Genomic DNA, 25,032 nt, shown 5'->3' with positions numbered 1-25,032 from the left:
AGATTCAGAGTGCCTCCAACATCTTCCTAACACTTGAAACATGTTCCCGTGGATCAGCTTGAAGCTGCCAGTCCCGTGCGGTGACAGGAAGCCCTCCAGCAAAGCCGGGCTAATGGTGTTCCGTCCCCTGAGCTCTGAGGAAGGTGATAGACCGCCCAGAGGCGTGCTGGTTCATGCGGCTCTGAGTCCCCGTGCTGGTTTCTGCCGCCTGTGGTATCGACCTTCCCTCAGCGCCTTTGGGACACAACTTGAGATCTGCTCTGAGGCTCCCGCTGGGTGTTTGTTATTCCACAGGTGTCCGACCACAGTGTGTGTGTCTCCACCAAATAGACGTTTTCTAAGCGTGTGTATACGTCTGAATTCAGAGCGAGTGAAAATAACTTTAAGATTTTGTCCTCACTTATTCAATTAGCAGAGAATGAGCTTCTCTGTGAACAAATCTGTGAAAGGAAAGAACCTGAATGGCTCCACAGGTGGAAACAGGTATTTACGTGGGTTGTTTTTTAACCCTGAACGAGGAGATCAGCTAATTACCCAGCACCCATCTCTTTTCAGGCACTCATAAAGGAAGTTTTGTTCTCGCAGGGAGAGGAAACTGGAAGCCGCAGCTTAGCTTGAAGCGGGGAAATCAGCCGAGCTAATTAGAAGATTTTTCAGCAGAAATAGATTAGCGCTGACTGAAAGCGCGTTGGTTGATGTCACACTGTCGTTGTCGTTGGCAGGCAGCTCTAGAGCGTGGAGGGTTTTCTGACAAAAGGACGTGAAAATAAAACACCAAAAAGAGAAGAAGAGGTGGTTCATTACAAAAGGTCGTCTGCAGGAAATTTTAATCATAACAAATGAAAACAATGGACCTGTTACCTGCTGTCCTCAGCCAATCAGAGAGCAGCCATGTTTAACCCCTGTTGGCCACTCAGGCCCACTTATTTCTGAGCTCTGAGGATTTTTATGCTGGATCTTTTTGGAGTGGTTTTATATTTCCCAGTCTGCTCATAGGATGAACATAGCCTCACTGTCTCATCAATGTGCATATTAAAGCTCCTATAAGGAGTTTTTACATCTGGTTATGAATCAGACTTAATAAAAATAAAAAATAAAAAAATAAAAAATCATAAATTAATCATTAATTAATACATTTAAATAAACTAAACTAATCTAAAAAAAATAATAAAATAAAATAAAATAAAAACAGATGACATTTTGCACAGCAAATATTCAGTCATAGGTATGATTGTTTAAAAGAAAGAAGAAAGATTTTTGTGTTGTTGTTTTTTTTTTTTTCTTTTTACATCAGATTACACTTCTGGAGTATAAAAATGTGCAATAGCAATAAAAAGGTATCAAATATTATTTTGTCCACAGGGGGCGCCAAAATCAACACAAGCAGAACGCTCCTCACTGAAGCTTTGGAGTCAGTATTCATGGTGTTAACACGTGATTTTTTTCAGTGTCATCAATACCCTCAGTAAGAAAAATGAAATTATTTATTTCAATGATATCTTTTAAAGCTACAAGGAAAAACTGCAAAGGAGCCAAAGAACCACATGAGGCTCCAGAGCCACAGGTTGAAGATCGTTGGTCTAGAGTCACATCTAATTGCAAGAGTTGCTGCAGGATTTCTTTTTTTGAGAAGCTTGAAAAAGTGTTCAACCTGTCATTGCCATTTGTTGTTGCTTGTCATTCATCAAAGAATTGTGTATTAATTTTTTTTTTTTTTTTCAAATATTTATTCTGTCTGGTATCCCAGCAGTAACTTCATGTGATTTACAGCTAATAAATGCTAATATAAAATAAATAAAAATAAAATAAAGTAAAATAAAAAAAAGGTTAAATTGAATTATTCAAATTGAATTAAAAGAAAATAAATAAAAATGAATGATCCACAAATTCAATAAATAAATAAATAAATAAATAAATAAAAATTCCCATTTATCCGTCTGAAATGCTTCATTTGAGCAGCCGTCTCTTTAAGACTCCCCGTACCCCTAACCCTAACCCCAAAATAAAATGAAAAATTAAAACAAAATGAATATAAATGAAATGAAAGAAAAAATAAAGGAAATAAAAACAAAACAAAACAAATTAAATCAAATTCATAAAAACTAAAAAAAAAAAAAGTTACAATCCATGAATAAAATAAAATGAAATTAAATTAAAAAACAAATAAAAATCCCTATTCAATTATCTGAAATGCTTAATGGGGCAACTGTCTCTTTAAGACTTCCTGTTCCACAAACCCACTTACCTCTGAGTGGCCAGCTGTCTGGAGAGCAGAGCCATGAGCAGACCGGGTGTTCGAGACCCGCCCCTCCCATAGACCAGTTAGGAGATCCTTATGCAATGATGTCGTCATTTCGTAAAGATACCATGATTTTTTTTTTTATTTTTTTTTTTGTCTTTCTTTTTTAAGAGTGGAGAGTTCGATCAATTCTACAAAACACAAATATGTAGAGGCCTGATAATCTGCCTTGTTTTACCTGAACATCCAGCTTTGTTTATTTATATCCATTTTTAAATATAGGAAAGCAGAACAGCCTCTCTGTAAGTTTATCAAAACCTTTCGACAGAATCCATGGTGTATATTTTTCACAGTTTGGGAGTCAAAGTTGACTGAGCCAGGAAAGCTCTTGTTCTTCATGGCCCTCTTTGGGATTTAATAGAGAAAATAGGTGTTTTTTAATCCTCCAGAGAAGCTCTGCACTGTAAATGTTTTGATAACTAACCTCTGATTAGTTTTTAATTGCTTTTAGGAGGCTGAGTCATGGTGGTCTTGAAACACGTGGAGGCTTTGTCGACAGCGCTTTGACTCGGGACGTACCAGCAGCCTCGTATTGTTTGAGAGCGTGTACAGTATTCTTTTTAGCTCCGGCTTCTGAGGGAGCGGGAACATTTTGTTTTATGTGTGAGGCTGAAGCTCGGCTCACTCTGAGCACGCTCCCCACGCTCCCACTCCGTGCTGGGTTAAAGGAGGCAGACGAGCTTACATCATAAATCAGGCTGCTGCCGGTTTGATTCCTGACCTACTTCAGCGCTACATAACCTGAGGTGAGCCCTGTCCACGGGGGGAGGCCGCCGATACTCCCCAAGTTTCATCTTTGATCCTCTGCATCGACACAAAGATGAAGCGCTTTGATGATTAATTTAAACTCATGCCGGCTGCCTCTGTGCTTTATGTTCACCAACCGCTCAACAACTGGTAGCAACACGGCCGAAAACATCGGACATTGTCTCCAAAAAATCCATTTCAAGTCACTCCAGCTCACATCATGTATGGATTTTCCTCTTTCTTTCTTGTTCCTCTCTTTGACAAAAACAATAGAAGAAAAGCCAAAGGAATGAATTCCTCTTTCAGCCGGCGAACGGCGGGCCTTCGCAGATTAAATGTGACTGGAGCAGCAGAGAGGAAGGCTATCATTGTTTCTTCAATCCCCACTAACAGCCTCTCTGAAGCCAAGGACTTTTTTTGACAGACAGACTGTGTTCCTCCTCCGAGCGTTCAGTGAAACTGTCAGTCAGCCACCAGGCAAACAAAGAGCCGGAGTGGACTGAAGACGTATTGACGCTCTCACGCTTACACACATCTGGGAGACTTGAGATGTGGTTTGTCACGACAAGCCGAGTGCCGCTCAGTCTGACTGACTCTGGAAGTCGTGAAAGTAGAGAGACGGAAAGAAAAGGTGGTTCCTTTAGTTCCTGGTCCATTTTCAGATCAGAGTAAACCACAGCGTTGGTAGAGGTACCAATCAGTGTGTGCTCTGAATCTTCAAATCTGATGTAAGACTCACACACAACAAACTTTACAGACAGCAGCCATTGCACACACTTCATGGCGTTTCCACTGACTAATCCTGGGACGGATCCCCAAATAATCCGTCCCACTTTTTGGTACCCTTCCATGGGGTGCCAAACCACACTCAGAGGACACCACACACTCACTGATTTTTCAGCAGAGCTTTAGCTTCTTCACGCTCAATATTCCAAATCTCACCTAGTAAAACGTGACTTTGATGTAAACAAACATGACGGACGTACAGGAAAAAGCAAAGATGTTTGTTTTCTGACTCTAGAATTTCAAAAAAAACACACAAAAGAAAAAAGTGCAGCAGATAACTGAAAAAAAGTGTTCACATGATGATGCAAGCATGAAATCTGGCACTAAGGGACACTCTTTTGAAATAAGATGGTAGACACCTAAAAATTTTAAATGGTGGCCATTTTACAAGATGGCTGCCATTTCCATTGAATGCTTATTAGTCCAAAAGCTCAAATGGTGATTCAAACATTAAATTTGGCGAAAACACTCTCTAAGGGACACCCTGTGCAGAGCTACTGGACCTATGAAGACCACAGACATACTGTTCTTTCTCAGGTTGTGTTACTGTATCAGCCACTCGCAAAAAAGGCAAAAAAGACGAGCGAACCTGGCACATTTGTCCTTGAGATCCTGTAGAAGTTCCTCATGTACGATAGAGCAAGTACAATTGTTGTCTCGGCCATTTATCACTGATGATGTCAGCTGGAAGTCACCAGTTAGCATGGTTGTTATTAACTCCAAAACACCAGTTGCTCTGTGACGGTCAAAACTTGATAGACGTTGCCTCTGTTGTATAGTATCATTTCTGAAAACTGACCACAGAACAACCAAACATTTTGATGCTGATAACAGGTTTACTCTAGAGTTTAAAAAACACTAACTCGTCTGAATGGAGCTGAACGCTGCGTCTGCGGTCGAGATGCGTGCACAGCTTTACGGTGACATAGATTGATAATCCATCTAAAGCTAGAGAGGCCAACGTTAGCTACAGCACATTTTGTACAAAGTTTGAATAGCATGTAACATAAAAAAAATAATGTCAAGAAAAACAAAAGGGCAATTATGAGGTTATATTTGTGCCACCAGAAACTGAATTTGTATTAAAATATTGAATTTGAAAAAGCTTGATATGTAATGGAATTAAAGTTTTGAAATTGAATTCATTTTTTTTTTTTTATTATTATTATTATTTTTTTAATTGAATGTGAAATTGTATTTAACCTATAAAATTTCAACTCTTTTTATACCTTAAATTCAAAAACAGAGAAAAATACAGAAAAATCACTGGAAGTGACGTCTTCTCTGAATCAGCGTTAAGTTCGTAAAAAAAATCTGACATACCAGGGCTGTTGTGTTAGCCGCTGTTAGCACACCCTGCGTTTTAGTTCACCAATACCACATGAGGGATGTTAATAACACTGTGACAGCTTTTCTACAAATATAAGTTGAACAATACTATGAATACAGCTGATTTAGTGTTACAAACATTTGTCAGAAGTGCTTATGAACTGATTATTACAGGAGCTTGATAACTGTTTTCAATGGGGAGCAGCCATCTTTGATTGTCAACCCAGAGGTGGTGAGGGGCGTGTATGTGATCTCATTCATTTCTATACGGATGCAGGAGCCTATCCCAGCTGAGCAAGAGGCGGTACCAGTCGCCAGTTGATCTCAGGGTAACATAGTGAACAGACAACCATGTGTATTATGTGATTTCTAACTTGATTATTCAACCGCTGGTCTTCAGCCATCGTTGAACTGATGATCGTGCCGCTCAGGGGAGGAGGAGTACAGCTAGACACAACACAGGAGAGTCCATGAACATGTCGAGGGTGTCTGTGAATCTGTGCTTGATTAGTCTCCCTACAGGCACAAGATGACGTAACGGTCGTGCCACTCTGAATTGAAATTGAATTATAAAAGTGAATCTGCCTTTAGTGAATTGAAAATGAATTCTGTGTTTTTGAATTGAAGGTATTGGTTTTCATAGGTAAAATACAATTTCATATTCAATAAAATATAACATACAAATATAACCTCATAGGTAAGGTTTGGTCTTCAACAGTGGTTATCAATGTGGGGTCATAAATTTCCTTCCAAATAGCAGCAAACTACTTAAAAGACATATTTGATATTTTTATTATTTTGAAAATCTGTCTGTAAAATAGAACTTCAACCTGAAATAAAATCAGAAAGTAGAAAACATTTTCATCTTTTTGTTGTCGCCAAATGATCCCCAAGGTGACTATGACAGAATACGGACAGTACGAGCTGCACACAGGTGGGCTTCCAGCCATCATAAGCTCAGTCAGAGACACACAGATATCTCTACCATCTGCTTACACAAAAAGTTGTATTTATTAAAAATTTTGCAAATTAGCATTTTTGTGTTCTGTTTGTTTTTATATGGACTGACCAGTGCTGTATGTAGCTGTGAGCTAACACCAGGGACACTGTGGGTCGCCAGTCTCTGGGACTTTTATTTTGGAGGTCACTGATGGAAAATGTTTGGGAACCCGTTGCATAGAAAGTTGATTTGCCATCTTCCTTTTTTGTCCCTTTACACTTTGTTTCAGGACACACAGAAAAGTAATAGCTCTAGTGATGTCCCAAAGAAATTAACGAGGACAACAATCAGTCTCCTGGTGTCCATGTTGCTGTTGCTTAGCAACAGTGTTCCCATTTGGCTACGACTTGAATGGACTTTTAAAATCTATTTGTGCAGCATTTGCTATCAAATAATGCCAAACTACACTGAGCTATGAGATGCTGTCTGTCGTCTGTGCTTATTAACATCTGGGTTGTCGAGCATTATATCAATAAGGCCTTAAGCAGATGGGCATTTTGAGCCAACATCAATTAAAAAACAATACTTAAACGAAGCAATAACTCTGATGTTAACTAGCAAAGACGACTTATTTGGTCTTGTTGACTCGGCGCCTGAGTTTGGGCTCCTGATTCGCTAAATTGGCCGCTCTCCCTGGTTTTGTTTACAGAGAGGTTTTAAACAGCTTTGTTTTTAAGTTCAGCCATTCATCTCCATTTCCTCTCTGCTGTTCATTATATCTGTGGAGCTGATAGTACCACAGTCACTTTCATCTCTGTCTGTTAATGTGACAGGTCGAATAAAGAAGAAAAACCTTTAAATATGTTTCATTAGCTAAAGGCTCCATTCACCTCATTGTGGTACGCTGTTTTATACGGTGTTTACTCGCCTCCTTTAAGGTCTCCCAGCTGTGAAAATGTTTATTTGAGTTGATACCGCGCCTTTGATTGAGGAAGGTAAAGGTGAAGGCTGCGTGTCGGTTTCTTTATCAGCCCCGACACGCCGCTCCACCTGCTTCACGGCTCACAGATAAGCATGTTGCCTTTGACTTTCATGCAGGAAACAGGAGTTTGCATCATGCCCCAGAGTATTCTTTGAGCCTTTTTTGTCAAATCTTAAAGGAAAATTACGCTTTTATACACCCTGAACATTGTTGTCACAGCTCTGACTACCAGGGATGATTAGTTTAAACCCACTGAAGCTGCAACCTTTGTAAAAGTAGGTCAAACAGAGGAACCGGCTCTAACTCTACTTTACATTTCATGGATTAAATATTCCCTCCTGACTGTGCTTGCTCCCCTGTCTTTCAGGAAAGCGGCTCCATCTACCTCCAGTTCACCTGCTCCACGGCGCTCCAGCTGGAGGTCATCTTCGAGGTGCTTGAGGAGTACGACTGGACCTCCTTCTCCGTGGTGACCACCCGTCACCATGGCTACGAGGACTTCCTGGCCATGGTGGAGGGGATGACGGACGGCTCCTTCATCGGATGGGAGAAGAAGAGCGTTGTGGTGCTTAACGTGACGGATGATCCCGGAGGGGCTCGAACCAAGCGGCTGCTCAAAGACAACGAAGCACAGGTGAGAAGAGAAACACACGATCTACTATCCCTCAGATCAGGAGAGAGACAACGCTCCTTACACTCTGAGAAATGACGACTGAAATGAAGTCGTCAAAGTGTTCATTGTGCTGCAGCAGACTTCAAAGTCTCTCTGCAGAGTTTTCATTTTGGTGACCTCTGTGGACAAAATCAGGAGTGTTTTTCCAAAATCAATACTCCATTTCCCACAAGCACTACCGCTCACTGCTGTTAGCTGTTGCTCTTGCAAAAGCACATACTTGTTGTGAAAGCAAAGAAGTCCTTTGGGAAAAAAATACAGAACTATAATTTAAAACTATTTAATTTTAAACTACGCTGAAGTCCTACCAGGTGTTGTTAATCCATTTCTGGCTGCCGTAAAGCGCAGTTTCTTAGTGTCTCTAAAGTCGTCCTGGGACGTGAGCGGTTCTTCACTGTGAATAATCAGTTTCAAATGAAACTTTGCAGTTTGCCATTCATCAAAACATCAGTGTGTTCATGCACGACGCTGCCAAATGTCCCCCAGACTTTAAAGAAAGTTGAAAGCAGCTGCTTCAGATTATTTGGATATCTGAGTTTTTGTCTGAGGTGCTCCAATATGTTCTTTTTGTTCCCTGTTTTTGAGGACATGAAGAGTTTTTTGTTTATTTGTTTTAAAGCCTCAGATGTTGGGGACTTTTATTGATGCTTACAAAAACCTGTCTGTCAAACAAACCACTTTTAGGTTCCTAAACGCATCCTTGTGACTATGAAGGAGTGGAAGAGTAGGTCATTTTAATAAAGCATATTTATATTTTATTACCACATAAACACACAAACGTATTGAAATTGGTACCATTGTGTACCTATACTGATTGCCAGGTACTGGGCAATGTCAAAGGTTTCCGTCCTCAGGCTTTATGATACATGGATATAGTGTGGTGATGTCATCCATTTGTTTCTGATGCAAAGTTATGAAGCCTACTGTTGAAGGAGGCCATATTGGAAATGCAGAACACAACCTAGCTTTGTTAATTTACAATGAAGCAAAGAGGTGGAGCCTAAAGCCTCTTTGCTACCAGCTGTCAGTCAACGCCCATAAATGGAAAAAGCTCCAGTTAACCCTTAAAAGCCTGACTCGTCAAAAAATAGGTGGAAAATTCCGTTTTGGGCCCGGAACATTTTAACAAAATTAACCAATGAATGAATAAATAAATAAATAAATAAATAAATAAATAAATAAATAAATAAATAAATAAATAAATAAGTAAATAAATAAAATAAAATAAAATAAAATAAAATAAAATAAAATAAAATAAATAAATAAATAAATAAATAAAAATAGTACACAATTTTATTTATGATGTGATTTTTGCATCACATTTGATAAATTGGGCCATTTTGGCAACTTTTGGGGGGTAAAATGTTTATTTTTTTCAATGAAGAAAAAACGTATTATATATATTAAAAAAAGAGATGCAAATTTGATGTTATTGCAACTTCTTGAAAATTAGCAATAAGTGTGTGGATAATTTCATAAGAGCTGCTGTTTTGAAAAAGGCCAAAATACAACTTCAGCTTCCTGTAGTGGACTGATTATCTTCAAGGGAGTGATGCTGTTGTTGCTGAGGTTGGACGCAGTAAGACAGTCATTCTACATTTTCTGAAAGATCCTGAGCATTATGGGACAAAAAAGTCAAGAGGTAGACCCAAAAAAATACCCCTGCGCTGAGCTGGAGGATCTGACTGGCTGTCTGTCAAGACACAGGGCGATCCTCCACCCAAATGAAGGCGTTTGCTGGAGCCGACTGCAGCCCAATAACCATCAGACGACATCTGCAGGAAAAGGGTTTCAAAAACAAAAAACAATTCAAAGACCTCGTCTCCTTCAACGCCACAAAACTGCCCGTTTAGACTCTGCCAGGGAGCATCATGGGACATTTAAAGGTGGAAAAAAGTTTGATTCTCTGATGAGAAAAAATGTCACTTTGACGGTCCAGATGGCTCCAACGTTCCTGACATGACGAGGAGATCCCACCTGAGATGTTTTCTACCCGGCACAGTGGAGGGGGTCCATCATGATCTGGGGCTTTTTCATTCAGTGAACTCTGGAGCTTCAGGTGGAGCAGGGTGGTCAAACGGCGGCTGGTTACGTGCAGATGTTGCAGCGGGCGTCCTTCATGACTGAGGGCCCTGGTCTGTGTGGGAACAGCTGGTTTTTCAACAGGACAACGCTGCAGGTCACAATGCTGGCTGGATGAAGGACTTCTTCAGGGAGAATAACATCACTCTTTGGATCATCCCACATGTTCCCCTGATTTAAATCCAACAGAGAACATTTGGGGATGGATGCAGAGGGAAGTTTATAAAAATGGCCGTCAGTTCCAGTTGTAGCTCTACTTAAAACCTCATTAAGGTCCAAATGTGCAAAAGTTCAATTCTAGAATTTTTAATAGATAAATGATTTATTCAGACCTGAAAAGTTCTTGTTTTGAATTGATGTGTGTGTAGTTTCTGGTGTTTTTGTAGCCACCCTTGTGTGGTCCCTTGAGGAACCGCAGCTTAACGAGATACGACAGAATAAATCCACTGGTTTTGAAGCTCTCTTCTGTTCCTGACAGCTGATGTATGAAAGTGAAAAATATAAGCTGTCTGTTTGTGGCAGGAAAAATCTGCACTTCAGTCTCAGTTGGACTCTTAAAACTCGATACCGGGTTAATCAACTTTGTCAGATCGATATATGTGCAGACCTCTCTCTGCTCCTGCAGTTATGATTTAATCTGCCACTTTGTGCATTTTAAAGCCGTTTCATCTGATGCTATTGAACCAGCCCCTACAGTTAAAGACTTATTTAGGAGAGGTTGACTGAGGACACGCAATTCATTCACAGTGACGTCCCAGGAGACCACTTACACACTCACAGAAACACACACACGGGATGTTTGATGTGTCTCTGCAGAGTTTTACTGTTGAAATCCTGAAATGAGCCGCTCTCCTGGATGTTTGAGAGCACAGCGTTCAGCACGAGGACTCTTCAGCTCTGATTCATCTTTTCTGATGAATCAGATCCTCTGTTGAGGTTTTGTCATCAGATACGGCAGCTTGGTTTGTGGAGGTTTTACACAGATGACCAGGGATCAGTGTCTGTGATCACGTTTTATTCTCTGCATCCTGTCTCGTGTTTCTTTCTGTGAATGTAAATCACAGAGAGAGACATCAACAGCAGACTGTCTTTGAACACATGTGAAAGAGTTTCCGGGTACAACAGCATCCTTTCTCCTTTCTCTCCCTCCTCCGCAGCCTTCGTCTTTGTACGTTCACACAATGCCCTCCCCCCTCACATCTTTCCCACTGTTCCTCTTTCATTCCTTTCATACCTTTCTCTCATTTCCCCTTTGTAAATGACCTTTGTCAAAATGAAGTCTGTGAAAGGGAGAGACAGAGAGGAGGAGAGTGGAAGAATGGACCAATAACATGGGGTCAGGGCCAACATGACGAAATGTAATGAAAGTGACATGAAAGACTGAAGACTGGAGAACCAATGAACTCTGTTGGGCTCTTAATATATATATATATATATATATATATATATATATATATATTTGGTGATTTAAGGGACTTTGAACGTGGCATGGTTGTTGGTCTGAGTATTTCAGAACCTGCTGATCTACTGGGATTTTAACCCACAACCATCTCTAGGGTTTACAGAGAATGGTCCCAAAAAGAGAAAATATCCAGTGAGCAGCAGTTCTGTGGGACAAAATGCCTTGTTGATGCCAGAGGTCAGAGGAGAATGGACAGACTGGTTGGAGCTGATAGAAAGGCAACAGTAACTCAAATAACCACTGGTTACAACCGAGGTCTGCAGAAGAGCATCTCTGAACACACAACACGTCCAACCTTGAGGCAGATGGGCTACAGCAGCAGAAGACCACACCGGGTGACCCTCCTGTCAGCTAAGAACAGGAAACTGAGGCTACAATTCACACAGCAACACCAAAACTGGACAATAGAAGATTGGAGAAACGTTGCCTGGTCTGATGAGTCTGGATTTCTGCTCCACATTCAGATGGTAGGGTCAGAATTTGGCCTCAACAACATGAAAGCATGGATCCATCCTGCCTTGTATCAACGGTTCAGGCTGCTGCTGGTGGTGTAATGGTGTGGGGGAGATTTTCTTGGCTCACTTTGGGTGCCTTAGTACCAACTGAGCTTGGTTTCTGTGGAGTCCCTCAAGGATCCATCCTGGGTCCTATTCTTTTCCTTCTGTACATGTTGCCACTTGGGGATGTCTTTCAGAAGCATCAAATCTCTTTTCACTGTTTTGCTGATGATGTTCAAATATACATGCCGCTAAGATCGCTAGGCCAGGACACTGTGCAGGCTTTTCTCGATTGCTTAAGTGACGTGAAGGCTTGGATGAGGGAAAATTTTCTTAAACTCAATGAATCTAAGACAGAGATCATCGGGACGGATCCCTAAAAACCGAGACGAGCCGTCCCACTTTTTTGGGACCCTTTCGTATGGGTGCCAGACTGAACCGATCCGCTCTCGGAAGGTGGAGCAACACACTGCAGACGGTTGATTGGTCAAAAGATTCGTCACTCACCCCGACAGTGGCTGCATTTCTCCTTGCGGCTCACAGACTTCTCTGAAACAAAGCTTGATTGCACTTCGTAACAGAGAGTTACATGAAAATCACAGAGAGGACGAAATGCTGCATGTCTTCCATCCGTGCTCTTTGTTTACTGTGTCGCGTTTTCTTCTTTGTTGGATTTAATAGCGGGATAAGCTGCTACGGCGTCGCGCTATTGTTTACCAGCTGTGGCTTCCGGCATGCGGCTTACACGCCGCCCACCACGAGAGGGCACAGTTTGCTGTGGAAACGCAAACGGGATCAGACTAAACTGTCCCAAACCATTCCAAACTGTACTGAACCGACCCGTACCGCTTGGTGGAAACGCAGCTTAAGACTAAGGCCTACTTTTCACAGGCAGATCTTGAAAAGACTATCCATGCCTTTGTTACATGTAGACTTGACTACTGTAACTCTTTATACATTGGCATGGATAAGTCATCAATTAACCACCTTCAGCTCATCCAGAACGCTGCTGCTCGACTCCTCTCTGGAAAGAAAAAGCACGACCACATTACACCAGTCTTGGCGTCCCTCCACTGGCTCCCAGTCCGTTTTCGCATTGATTTTAAAATTCTTTTAATCGCTTTTAAAGCCCTCAATGGTCTTGCCCCTCTCTACCTGTCTGAAATGCTACATCTATACTCCCCAACCAGAGCCCTTAGATCTTCTGACCAGCTGCTGTTGGAGGTTCCCAAAACCAGACTTAAGTGGAGAGGTGACAGGGTCTTTGCAGCAGCTGCCCCCAGACTGTGGAACAGTCTCCTCAGCCACATAAGAGCCTCCCCGACCATAGAGATTTTTAAATCTTCCTTAAAGACGCACTTTTTCTCCCTGGCGTTTCATCAATGAGCTTTTACAAATCACAGGCACCTTAGTTTTTAGTTTTTAAATTTTTACAGTTTTATTACAATGTTTTTTCTATCTTTTTATTGTTTTTATTGTTATATTAACTTATTTCTTTGTATTTGTGTACAGCACTTTGATCGACTGCTGTCTTCTTGAAGGTGCTCTATGAATAAAGCTGACTTGACTTGACTAAAGTCCACAGCCTACCTGAGTATTGTTGCTGACCATGTCCATCCCTTGTCTCTTCGTCCTGGCAGACTACCCACGCACTCGGACTGATACACTAAGCGGTGAGTGCCTCGTAGCCAGCTGTGGCTCTGCAGCGGAGGTAGCACCGTTTTACGACACGTTGAGAACTAGAGCCTTATTTAGCGGTGTTTTTGTGTGAAAGTAACGCGCTGAAAATTCTCTAAATAAAGCGTGAATGCAGACCCATATCAAATGTTTTTGGTGGGAGTCTGTTTATTTGTGTGTTTGGTCAAGTAAAATATGGCCCCGTCTGAGTGCAGAGGAAACCAGCAGAGGAGCAGGGAGGGGGTGTTTGGTGCGAGCGCTCTGGGCTTCTGCTGCACAAAAACACTGCTGTAGGGGTAATTTCTGCCCTAAACCTTGTGATAGGACCCAACTTGTTCCATCCCGGAGAATCACTTTCACCAAAAGCAGAGCGACAGCTGGAACTTAACTCCAGAATATTAAAGCAGTGTTTGGTCGCCTTAACGTGCAAACAGGTAAATATTTGTCAAAGTTTCCAGTTTACTCTGCCGCCAAAATAACAAACCTACCACTGCCGCTCTGAGTGTACCACAGACGCAGCAGAAACAGAGCACACAGGTTTTATTTGTGGTCTCACCGCCTGATTCTTCATGCACTGACTCTCCTGTAATGACAAACTTAAGTGATTCAGACACGTCGAGAGAAACAGCCCGCCTGTGATCCTGCTTACCAGTCACAACACTGATGCGAATCATCAGCTGATGGCCGCGCTATGCTAATGGGTGGAGGCAAGCTTTGAAGTGAAATAAATGGCTGGTGCAGCGGTGCAGCCTCCCCGGAGCTTCTGATGCTCTGCATAAAAGACACGTTGGATTAATAATTCTGCATTAGCCGCGACAGGAAGTTGTCAGGTCAGCGAGGCGTATTTATGCCGTTTAATGCGAGCCGCTCTTCAGGGCCACTGGAGGCTAATTTTAATTCCAGGTGTAAATGAATTACAGATTGTTCACATCCAGATGCAGAGTGTGAGGAGTGTTGGAGAGCGGTGAGGAAACAGGAAACTGCTACTTCTGTCTGCGTTACACTCACAGCACAGCACAGAGCAGCAAATCTCATCAACAACCGTGTGTGAGTGTGTGTGTGTGTGTGTGTGTGTGTGAGGGGGCAGGTTTTAGCACACACAGCTCGTCCAATTCACAAACAGCAGAGCACAAGCCCTCATCACACAGCTTCTATAGATACTCGATGAGACAGAGGCTCCGGTTCAGCATCAAAAGCCCGAGCGTCACGGGAGGATTATGCAGAAATTGGCATTCAGCGACGCAGGCAGTGTTTTAAAATGGAACAGGAGTGTGAACAACAGCGCACAACAATGAATAAATACAGGATCATGAGAAAAAAATCACTTTACAGACAAAGACGCTGGCAGCAGGTCTGCTCTCCTGAAACCTGATGAACCAGCACAGCGGGGATCAGAGGCCGGATTACTGACACGTACAGCACCATGAGGTCTGGCCTCTGATGAGACCAGGAGACCAGACCTCTGACCTGGGATCTTTACCTCACATAACCCCGATGCTGCTCCTCTAGTTTCCTTTCATCTGACCTCTTCTGACAGATCCTGGCCCCTGCAGACCGGGAACACCTGACGAGAGCTCCTCACTGGACAGAGTCCATCTCTGCTCCTCTTTACTGGAGTTGGTTTTCAAACAATAGACTTTAAAATGAGATCATCAGAGCCAATATTACAGGTTACAGGTTATTTCAAAATGCTACTATGGGCCATGAGTAGAGCTACATATGGAAGACTGCTTAACTACTGTACGAACTGACAGTTAGCTTGTTGTCGCGTTAGCCTACGGCTATGTCGTATCACCAGGCTGCTAGTAGCGCTACAGCCCGGTGGTATTCAGCGGTGGTAAAGTGGTATTCTGATTCAACTGGAAATGCAGGGTGCATATACTGCACAGTCTTTTCTGTTTTGCAGGTTATCCACGTTTCTTTTGCCAAACTGACCGACAACACTACACATCACCTTACCTTTGTCTTGACTTTATTATTTTGCATGACTTGACGCTTTCACATGTCATGTCCCAAATCTTTTTCAAATCAATCAAGACATGAAGTGACAGTGGAAGAGATGATTCAAAACGTTAATTAGACATACCTTGCATCAGGGCCCTGTTCTACGAAGCAAGTTCAGTCTAGTGAGATAGCTTTGGAGCTACCTCGCTGAACTGAGCGCGGTAGCCGGCGGTCTCGCTACACGGTTTTACGACGCTGGTTATCAACCTCATAAGTGGATCCAGCTAGGCGATGAGCGCGTGCACGCATATAAGACGGAGCCCGCTGCATCTGACCAATCGAGAACATGGAGCAGCCTGGAGCGTCAGAGCAGGCGGAGAGAGAAGGACCGCATACTTCACACAGGAGGAGCAGGAGGTGATCATGACGAAGAATGACGAGGTGAAACATGTAATTAACGTTAAAAGCAACACCGTCGCCGCTGCTAAAGCACGGAAGGAGTGCTGACAGAAAATTGCTGACAGTCTAAATGCGTAAGTGTAGTGCAAAAAAAAAAATCTTTTGTGCCATTCTCATCCTGAAACAGCACTGTTCACCATGCACTTTTACTGTAACATGCAACAAACTAATTTATTTCTTAGATTAATTTATTCATTTGTTCATTCCTATCGTGTTTACATTTTTTGTGTGATATGTAGCCCACATGAACCCTACATGAATTCCTGTCACAATTTTAATACGGGCAATAAAATATTGTCATGGAACAGAAGTGTTGGCATTGAAGATCTTATTACGGCAATGAGAGTTCTTCATTCCCTTTAACTACCTGTAGAAAGTGTCATGTACTACCAACCCCTCCCTGGAAAACCGGTAACTTTCATAAAGGTGGTCATCTGAAAAAGAGAGTGGGTCGGGCTCCGATGTCCACGGGATCCTCTAAGAACAGACAAGCCGTGAGGGCTCATTGGTCGGTGGGCGGGGTTTTTAAAGTCCGCGAGTTCAATCTGGAACCTAACCTGCCCTGGAGCAGGTTAGCCGTTCAGCGTATGTTGCCATGGAGACTCGCCTCGCTGAGGAGTGATCCCGTGTCGTAGAACAGGGAATCCTGAACCTATCCTCAAAGCTACCTCGCTAGGCAGTAATCCTGCTTCGTAGAACAGGGCCCAGCTTTCATAGAATACACTATCACTGTTATAGTGATTGGAAGAGAAGGGAAGTTTGTCATCAAATGTTGAATCAAAATGTAAGCTGACACATTAAACAACAGGACAAAGTTATAAAACATAACTTATCATCACTTGTTGAATTAAAGTCTGTCTTACATTTAAGCTCTTCTTCCTGTTCACTCTCTGTCTGCCTTTTCTGAACCATAGGTTCGTTAAACGGCTAACTGTGGTTGGCTTGACGGCCATCTAATCAGTATAATTTTATTTAATGCGTTTTCCACAATGAATCCCTCTGTTAAAAGTGAGGGGGTGGTTTTCTGTTTCTGTGAGATCTGCTGAGTGCAGTCTGCTGAATTTACAAGAGGTACTCAGTCAGCATACCGTAGTGATGAGAATTCTGTCTCCTTTAAGAGAACCATCTCTTTTGGCTCCCAAGCGGGTCTTTAGTTTTTTTACTTGCTTACATTAATTTATTACCAGCAATAGTGTAAAATTGTATGCAAAATTAATTATTGATGTAAAAAAAAGCATTTTGTTTAGTTTTTTTTAGATTGCCTAAAAGTATAGTTGCCTTTATTTACTCACTCTACAGGTTGCTAAAAAAAAAAAATTATAAAATGCAAAAAAGAAAAAAAAAGAGAGAAATTCCAGGAGACTATAAAAATCTCAAATTGGCTCTCAATTGCATGCAGCTTTATAAAAAAAGAAAAAAAAAAAAAAAAAAAAAAAAAGCCAGGAGCTGAAAAAAAGGAATTTGCTCCAAATCAGGTACGACTATTCAAAAAAAAAAAAAAAAAAAACAGTCTGGGAGACAAAAATAAAAATTCTAAGTAGCTCCCAATCATGTGCAGCTTTAAAAGAAAAAATAATAAAATTGGGAGACAAAAAAAACCCAGAATTGGCTCCCAATCATGTGCGGCTTTAGAAAAAAAAAAAAAAAAAAAAAAAAAAAAGTCTGGGAGACAAAAAAATTTTTTAAGTGTCTCCCAATCATGTGCAGCCTAAAAAAAAAAACAAACAAAAAAAAACAAATTGGGAGACAAGAAAAACCCAGAATTGGCTCCCAATCACGTGCGACTTTAGGAAAAAAAAAAAAAAAAAAAAAAAAGTCTTGTCAGCCGAAAAAAAAAAAAAAAATTAATTGGCTCCCAATCAGGAGCCAGCTCCCATTGTCCACTCTGAAAGGCTTGTTCACGACCGACACATCACTTGTATACAGGATAACTGAGGTCCCGTACGTGACAAACCAATTTAGCCCAAAGTACAGGATGTCCAGGCTCATACGGGACAGTTGGCAACCCTACCGGCTACTGGTGTACGGTACAAACTTACCATGTTAGCTTGATGCCACGTTTCAAACAGTAGTGCTATGTAACTGTACTGTACCTTACCTCAGCGCGTTGTATCTGGTAAAAATTTGACTTTAACAAAGAAGTAAGTCCCAAAACAAACACATGCCTAATTAAAAATCACATCTTTACGACAGTGAGCGTGAGACTCTGTGCCAGAAGGTGGCGACACAGTCACATTAAAACAGATCCTCCTCACAGCGTCTCTAAAAATTAACTTTCATACTTCATCCAGACGTGGGACTGACAAAAGTGACCCTAAGGAGACAAACACATGTGCAGTTCATTGCATACAGTCACCTGCTCTGGCTGGGAGGGACTTGTTCACCTGTGAGTGGTCTCGAATGGAGAAGAGTCAAAGCAATACATGTTCTCCTGAAAATGAATGGCGTTAAAACGATTTTTAGTCAAGTACAATTAAAACCTTGGTCACTGCTACACTCATATTCAGCCAGGGGACAAAAGTGGAGCCAACAGAAGACAACACCTTGACTGGACATGAAATCTATCAGATCAATGAGTTGATAGATTTGTAGTCAAAAATGTGTTCCTCTGCAGCTTTTACTGTATATCCCAAAGGAACTTCCTGTTTCATCACTGATAACTTGGCTTTTACAGCCGTTATCTCAGACTCTGAAAGTGAAAAGTGGACCTTTGAGTCTTTAAATCTTAAAGTAGTCCACTTTCAAACACTAACACACCAAAGAAAGCTTTTTTCTGCAGCTGCAGCTCAAGGGTAAAAGTGAAAGCGTTCCATTTGGAAATGTAATTATCTTTCCGCTGAACAACATGAAACACTGCGAGGTAAAAATGTGGCAGCAAATTAAATTAAAGCCTCCTCTCATCTTTGAACAAATATTTACCGTAACTGGAAAAAACACGTCTTTCATTTGTTAGTGGATGCTGATGAGATTAAGCTCTGTCACGATAAAACACGGAGAGCCACCGGGATCTAAATGAAATGTTTTCTTCCAAAATGAGATGTCCGAGCGTTGAGGAATGAGACACCTGCTCTAACAAAGTGATTGATGGCGCAGAATTATAACAAATTACTGGTCTTTGTGAAAGATGGCAGAAAGCTGGAAGCGTCTTCTGCTCCCGAGGAGGAGAGGATGAGAGGATGAGACTCTGACAGACTGGATCCTCTGTATTTCATACATGACAAATGAAGAGCCAGGGACTGGAACATGCAAAGAGGTCTAAATATAGCTGTTCCACTCAGAGGAGGAAGTTGACAGCGATGGAGTGTTATCTTAGACCTCACGCCGACCGTGAGTCCATCTGCAGTCGTCTGAGTGGGAGGGATCGTGTCATCCGCAGCATGTGACTGGATCCACACACCAGACGCTCGGACTGTGAGTTTGTAAAGCCCCCCCACTCACTCAGGTTATATCCAGTGTTCTGGAAACTTTCTGGCGCCCAAGTGGACCTAGCATAATTAGTTGCTAGGCGCCGCCCTGTTGGCTATGGCTGTCTGTTGCAGCAGCTCTCTCTTCTTTGTCCGTTTCTTGTAATTTTTTTCATCTCTTTTTCGTAATCTCTGTATTTGGAGTGGATCATTACTTTGTATGGCTCATTTGTTGGTCATGGACACCAAACTTTTTGTGGCTTCAGCGATATTTTGACTACCGTATTTTCCGCACTACAAGGCGCACCTATAAGCCTTCAGTTTTCTCAAAAGCCGACAGTGCGCCTTATCATCTGATGCGCCTTATACCCCTATATATACCCCTACCATAATTAGGGGGCGTCGCCGGAGTAACAGCGGAAAGCAGTAAGAACCTGTAAAGAGGAATTCTGCTAAGTGCTAACATTAGCTCACAGGCTGGCCCGGGCTTCTTCTCTTGTTTATTGTTAGAGCAATACAGCACCCCCCAAAGGTCTGGCATTTGAACTGATCTCTGGAAACAGCTTTTGTGGACTGCAGAAACAGCTTCGTCTTTACAGCGCACTTTTTTTGAAAACACAGAAAATAGTTGGATAGGAAAATGTGCAGCTCCGTGTGGATGTAGCCTGAGTTTGACTGACTTATTGACTGTTTTGTTGACATTCCCTTTGGCACAGCTCTATCTAGTGGATGCATAACGCAACCCCAGCCACTACTTTAGCTTCTATTCTGTGCGCCTTATAATGCGGTGCGCCCTATATATGAAAACAGTTTTCAAATAGGCCATTCATTGAAGGTGTGCCTTATACTCCGAAGCGCCTTGTAGTGCGGGAAATACGGTATTTTTGCTCCTGTGTTTGTCTGGAGATCCTACATGTAACCATTGCTGCATTGTTTACATGTGAAACCAGCTGTTAGCAGCCTGTAGCATGTCAATGCTAACTGGTGCTAGGCCGGATGTTTCCCACAAGGTGAGGAGAAGGAGGTGAGGATGGCGTGCTGGTTCTAAGGTGTGAACTGGGAGGTGACGACATGGACCTGTCCTTCCATCCATCGTTATTGGGAACGTAAGATCTATCTCCAATGAGATGGATGAACTAGCCGTGCTAACCCAGCAACAGAGGGAACACCAGAGGGCAGATTAGCATCATGTTATTCACAGACATGGCTAACAGAGCTAACACCAGACACCAACGCCACATTGGAAGAGCTTCACCTGCTGTGAGCAGACAGGATCCAGGAGACAGAGACTGAACAGACTGCTGAAGAAGCTCAGTCCTGGACCCTGTGGAGGTGGAGGCTGGCTGAACTGGACAATGATGTCACCATCTATTTTCTTATGGAGCTTTTTGCACTTTCTTTCTGATGTTTTCTTGATTGCTGCTGTGACTTCAATTTTGTTGTACTTGTTACAATGACAATAAAGTTCTATTCTATTCTATTCTATTCTATTCTATTCTATTCTATTCTATTCTATTCCATAATTAACGATATTAACATCTGTGGTGTTGCGGGTCAAAACTGACCCGTATGGATTTATAATAGGGGGGGAGGCAAAAAAAAGAAAAAAAAGCTTTCCCTTTCATTAAACCAACTCTTTATTTTTTGATTTGCCTTGTGTATGAATTGTGCTCTACAGATAAACTTGCCTTGTCTCATGTTATGTTCTGTTATTTTGCAGTTTGAGCTTCTGAAAAACTATCTGATCCAGAAAAAAACTCAACTACCCAGCAGACATTTCAGTTTGCAGAGCCATCACTGCAGCTTTTTACTAATTTCAGTTTACAGCCTCCAAAATTTGTCCCACAAACTCTGGCACAATTTATTCTTCAAGAGCTTCCTCTGAGTAATCATGTGAAGGACCCTCACACACTCACACACACATACACACACACACACACACACTCTCCAGCTTCATCCTCTTCTGGTTTTGTGGGTTTTTACTCTCACTTAGTCTTTTTAATCTCGCCCCCCCTCCTTCGTTTAATTCCCCTCTCTTTAATAATGTATGAAGGAGAAACACAAGCCGACCAAGAGGCTCCATTTTTCCAGTGTGGCTCAGCGCGTTTAAAGAATAACCACGGAAAGCAGCTCCAGCGTAAAAGTGACGTTTAAATGAATAAAATCCATAACCAGAAAGGAAACATGAAAGCTTATTATGGGGCTGAGCACAAAGAACATGCCGGATTGTAAAGCAGCTCGTGTCTTTCTCCTGCTTGTTTCTTATTTTCCGTTTGTCGTCTTCTCCTTTAATCATCCATCTCCTCCTCGCTGCTCTGCTTCACACAGAATTTCATCCTGGGAACATTTTTCCAATCTCATGATGATTATTTCATTCCTTCCTTTCCTCTTTCCTCTCTTTGGTGCCATTTTTCTCCTTTCTTTTGAAAAATTCATCTACTCTTAAACCCACCCAGGTGTTTAATCCGTCTGTGCTGTAAGAAGAGTTTAATCCTGTTTCTCTTTCCTCAGGTGCGCCTCCTCTACTGCTCCCTGGAGGAGGCCGAGCTGGTTTTCCGAGCAGCCTGGGCGGCGGGTCAGGCCGGGCCCAGTCACATGTGGTTCGCCGTGGGGCCCGCCCTGTCCGGTTTGGGCCTGGAGGGACTGCCAAAGGCCTTGTTCGCCATACGGCCGCAAGGCTGGAGGGACGAGCCGCGCAGGTACTAAACGAGCCGACGCTCCGCTTTGAATAATTCAAGACGTGTGCAGGTTGTACTCATGGTGATGATGCTCACGTTTCCTCGACGCTCTCATGGGTCTCCCACATCGCCGCCAGATCATACAGAGCAGCGTTACTGAAACGCAAGGTCGTCCTTGAAGTGTAGCATCTTTTTCCTCAAGGCTCCTCCTGAGGTTATAGCTGACGGTTTAAATATAAAAGCTGATAACAGGATGTGTTTATTAAACCATGATGTTCTCCCCCAGAGGAGGGTTTCCCTGAGTCAGGGTCTCAGCACATGTGAGGGATGATGTTTAGAGATCAGGTGTTCATGTGAATTACAATCCAGACTGGGTGAGCCAGACTTTAGGGGGACTGAAAACTTTTTTTATTTATCACATATTTCAAAAGATAATTTTTCCTTCAAACTCTGCTTTCGTCAAAGAATCCTCCATTCGCAGCAACTACAGTTGTGCAGACCCTTGGTATTCAAGCTGCTAATTTGTCGAGGTAATCTGGAGAAATTTCACCCCACACTTCTAGAAGCTCCTCCCACAAGTTGGATTGGCTGGATGGGCACTTCTTGCTACCATACAGTCAAGCTGCTCCCACAACAGCTTAATTGGGTTGAGATCTGGTGACTCCATTACATTTCCTGCTTCATCTCTAAATAGTTCTTGCACATTTTGGATTTGTGCTTTGGGTCGTTGTCTTCTTCTTGGATGAAACTGGCTCCAATCAAACGCTGTCCACAGGGTATGGCATGGCGTTGCAAAATGGAGTGATAGCCTTACTTCTTCAAAATCCCTTCAACCTTGAACAAATCTCCCACCAAACCAGCACCAAAGCAACCCCAGACCATCATGTTACCCCCACCTTTCTTTATAGATGGCGTCAGGCACTCTCCCAGCATCTCTTCCTTTGTTCTGTGTCTCACAAATGTACTTCTGTGTGATCCAAATTCCTCAAACTTTGATATGTCCGTCCACAGAGTTGGGGTCCGTCACTCAAAAAAGTAAAGAGTTACCCGTTACTAGTTACTATTGAAAAAAGTAGTGCCTTACACTACTTGATTACTCCATGGAAATAGTAAAGAAGTTACACTACTCGTTACACTACTTTATCCCCCTGATACATCTTTAGATGCTTCAAGAGATTCGCGGTTGTGTTCCATGCAGTATTCAGCCTCTTATTTCCTTGGCATAACTTTCATTTTACGGTCACGCTCTTCTCCTTCTGCTCCACAAAATCCAAATAATGTGCATATGAACTGTCACAGTAAAATTGGTTGCCTTATATAAATCTGTGCCCCACTGACAACACTGCACTTCCTCTCACTGTAAATGCCCCTTTTAAAGGATAAGTTCGGTTTATACAGCTTTTACATTGTTTATAGAATGAAGTAGAACAAAATACTCACCCAGAAGGCTTTCCTGATCCAAGCAGTGCTTCGGGAGATATTTAGATCCAAAATCGTGCAGCGGATGTCCGTATAATGGGATCCATGGGGGCATAGACAGCGCCGCTCCTAAAACTGCGCAGTACTCTCTGGAGAGCTGACTCCTTTCTTTGAGGGACAAACGTAAACAAAGTCTTCGTCAGTTCAGAGGTCAGTACAGCCACACAGCGCTGTCTGGAGTGACACAGACTGCAGCAGAGGACTAACCCGGAGCGGACCATGATGGAATGTTGGTGAAAAACAGGAGTTTTTGGATGATTGATGCAGTTTTAGGAGCGGAGCTGTCTCTGCCCCGATGGATCCCATTGTACAGACCCAGGTTGTAGCCTCGTGTAAGTTTGATCAAGTATCGTGATTCTTTTGTTTGTACTCTAAGGATTGTGAGGCAGCGTAGGAAATTCAAAATGAGTGACTATGACAGCGCCGATGAAGTTTCAGTTTGTGTCTTACTGAGGGAGAGGAGACAACTTTCTACTGTATCTAATGTCCTTAGTGGTCACATAGAGCTCATACAACCCCACTTCAAAAAAACTGAACTATCCCTTTAAGTCGAGTCCAGTTGCAAGTCGTCAAATTTGCAACTCGAGTCAAATTGTCTGGAAAACAGGATTGGGCCAAGAATTGAACCCTGGGGGACTCCACAGGGAAGCAGGGCATCAGACGAGGTGGAGGCCCCCAGCCTGACAGCACAGGAACTTTCTGACTGGTAAGACTTAAACCAACATAATGCGCTCCCCTGACGCCAACACGGTCTTCAGAGTTGTCCAAAAGAGTTGCATGGTCGACTGTGTTGAAAGCAGCAGAACGACCAGAATTTAAAACCTCTAAAAGTGCAAAGCTTTGCCATCATCTTCCTTCCTCTGCTGCAGAGTAGAAATGAAACTGAAAAAGATCTTGGTGCTTCACAAACAACCCTGGATTTCTGTTGCAATAATAATAAAAAAAAAAAAACATACAACTTTAACCCGCACCCTGCATTATTGAAGCGTTTTCATGAGGTGTAAAATCCTTTCTCACTCGCCTCTTTCTGCTCCCTTTCATGACGGAGCTGAATTTAACGGTTAAAATCAATAAAGGCACCCACCTTTCACCTGGATTCACTTGGTTAGTCTGTATGGATTAGATTAGAGGAGAATTTAATGATCCCTGTGGTGAAATCAGGTCAGGCCTGCAGCGGGGGATACATCACAGACGGAGCAGGTGGTTGTAAAACTCTACCTCGGTGAGGAGCGAAAAACAGGGAGGTGTGAGGAGTGTTTGCTCCATCAGGGATGAAAGAGGAGGGTTTACTCTCTGGCTCATCCTCGTGTTTTTTTTTTTAAACTAAGAGCTTGGTTTCAGCAGCAGTTTGAAGATACGACGCTGCAGAGCTGGTTTAATACATGTAAATTCTCTCCTCAGCTGTAGGAGCTTCAGCACGGGGCTGCGTGGATTTAAACACCAGTGATAATCACACTGTGCTGCACGTTGAACACGGTACCAGAACACAGTACAAAACCCTGAAAAAAACCCACTGTTGATTCTTTGAGTGACAATACATTCATATCACTTTTTATACTTTATAAATGTAGCATCTAATCAGCTTTAACTACTT

The 25,032-nt window shown here is 42.4% G+C and overlaps 1 protein-coding gene across 2 annotated transcripts in view; it reads left to right on the top strand.

Annotated features, from left to right (window-relative positions):
• The window catches only part of grin2da (glutamate receptor, ionotropic, N-methyl D-aspartate 2D, a), a 317,004-nt gene that overhangs the window by 137,105 nt on the left and 154,867 nt on the right, over window positions 1–25,032 (top strand). For both annotated transcript variants that reach the window (XM_074686909.1, XM_074686908.1), the window contains 2 exons: window positions 7,451–7,717; window positions 21,793–21,980. In XM_074686909.1, coding sequence (XP_074543010.1) covers window positions 7,451–7,717; window positions 21,793–21,980 — 455 coding nt within the window. The remainder of the gene's footprint in view (window positions 1–7,450; window positions 7,718–21,792; window positions 21,981–25,032) is intronic.

The sequence above is a fragment of the Halichoeres trimaculatus genome, unplaced genomic scaffold, assembly GCF_033239565.1.
Source record: "Halichoeres trimaculatus isolate MK-OKI-2021-1 unplaced genomic scaffold, fHalTri1.1 fHalTri1_scaffold_14, whole genome shotgun sequence".
NCBI lineage: Eukaryota > Metazoa > Chordata > Actinopteri > Labriformes > Labridae > Halichoeres > Halichoeres trimaculatus.
This window is presented reverse-complemented; position numbering and strand designations above follow the sequence as displayed.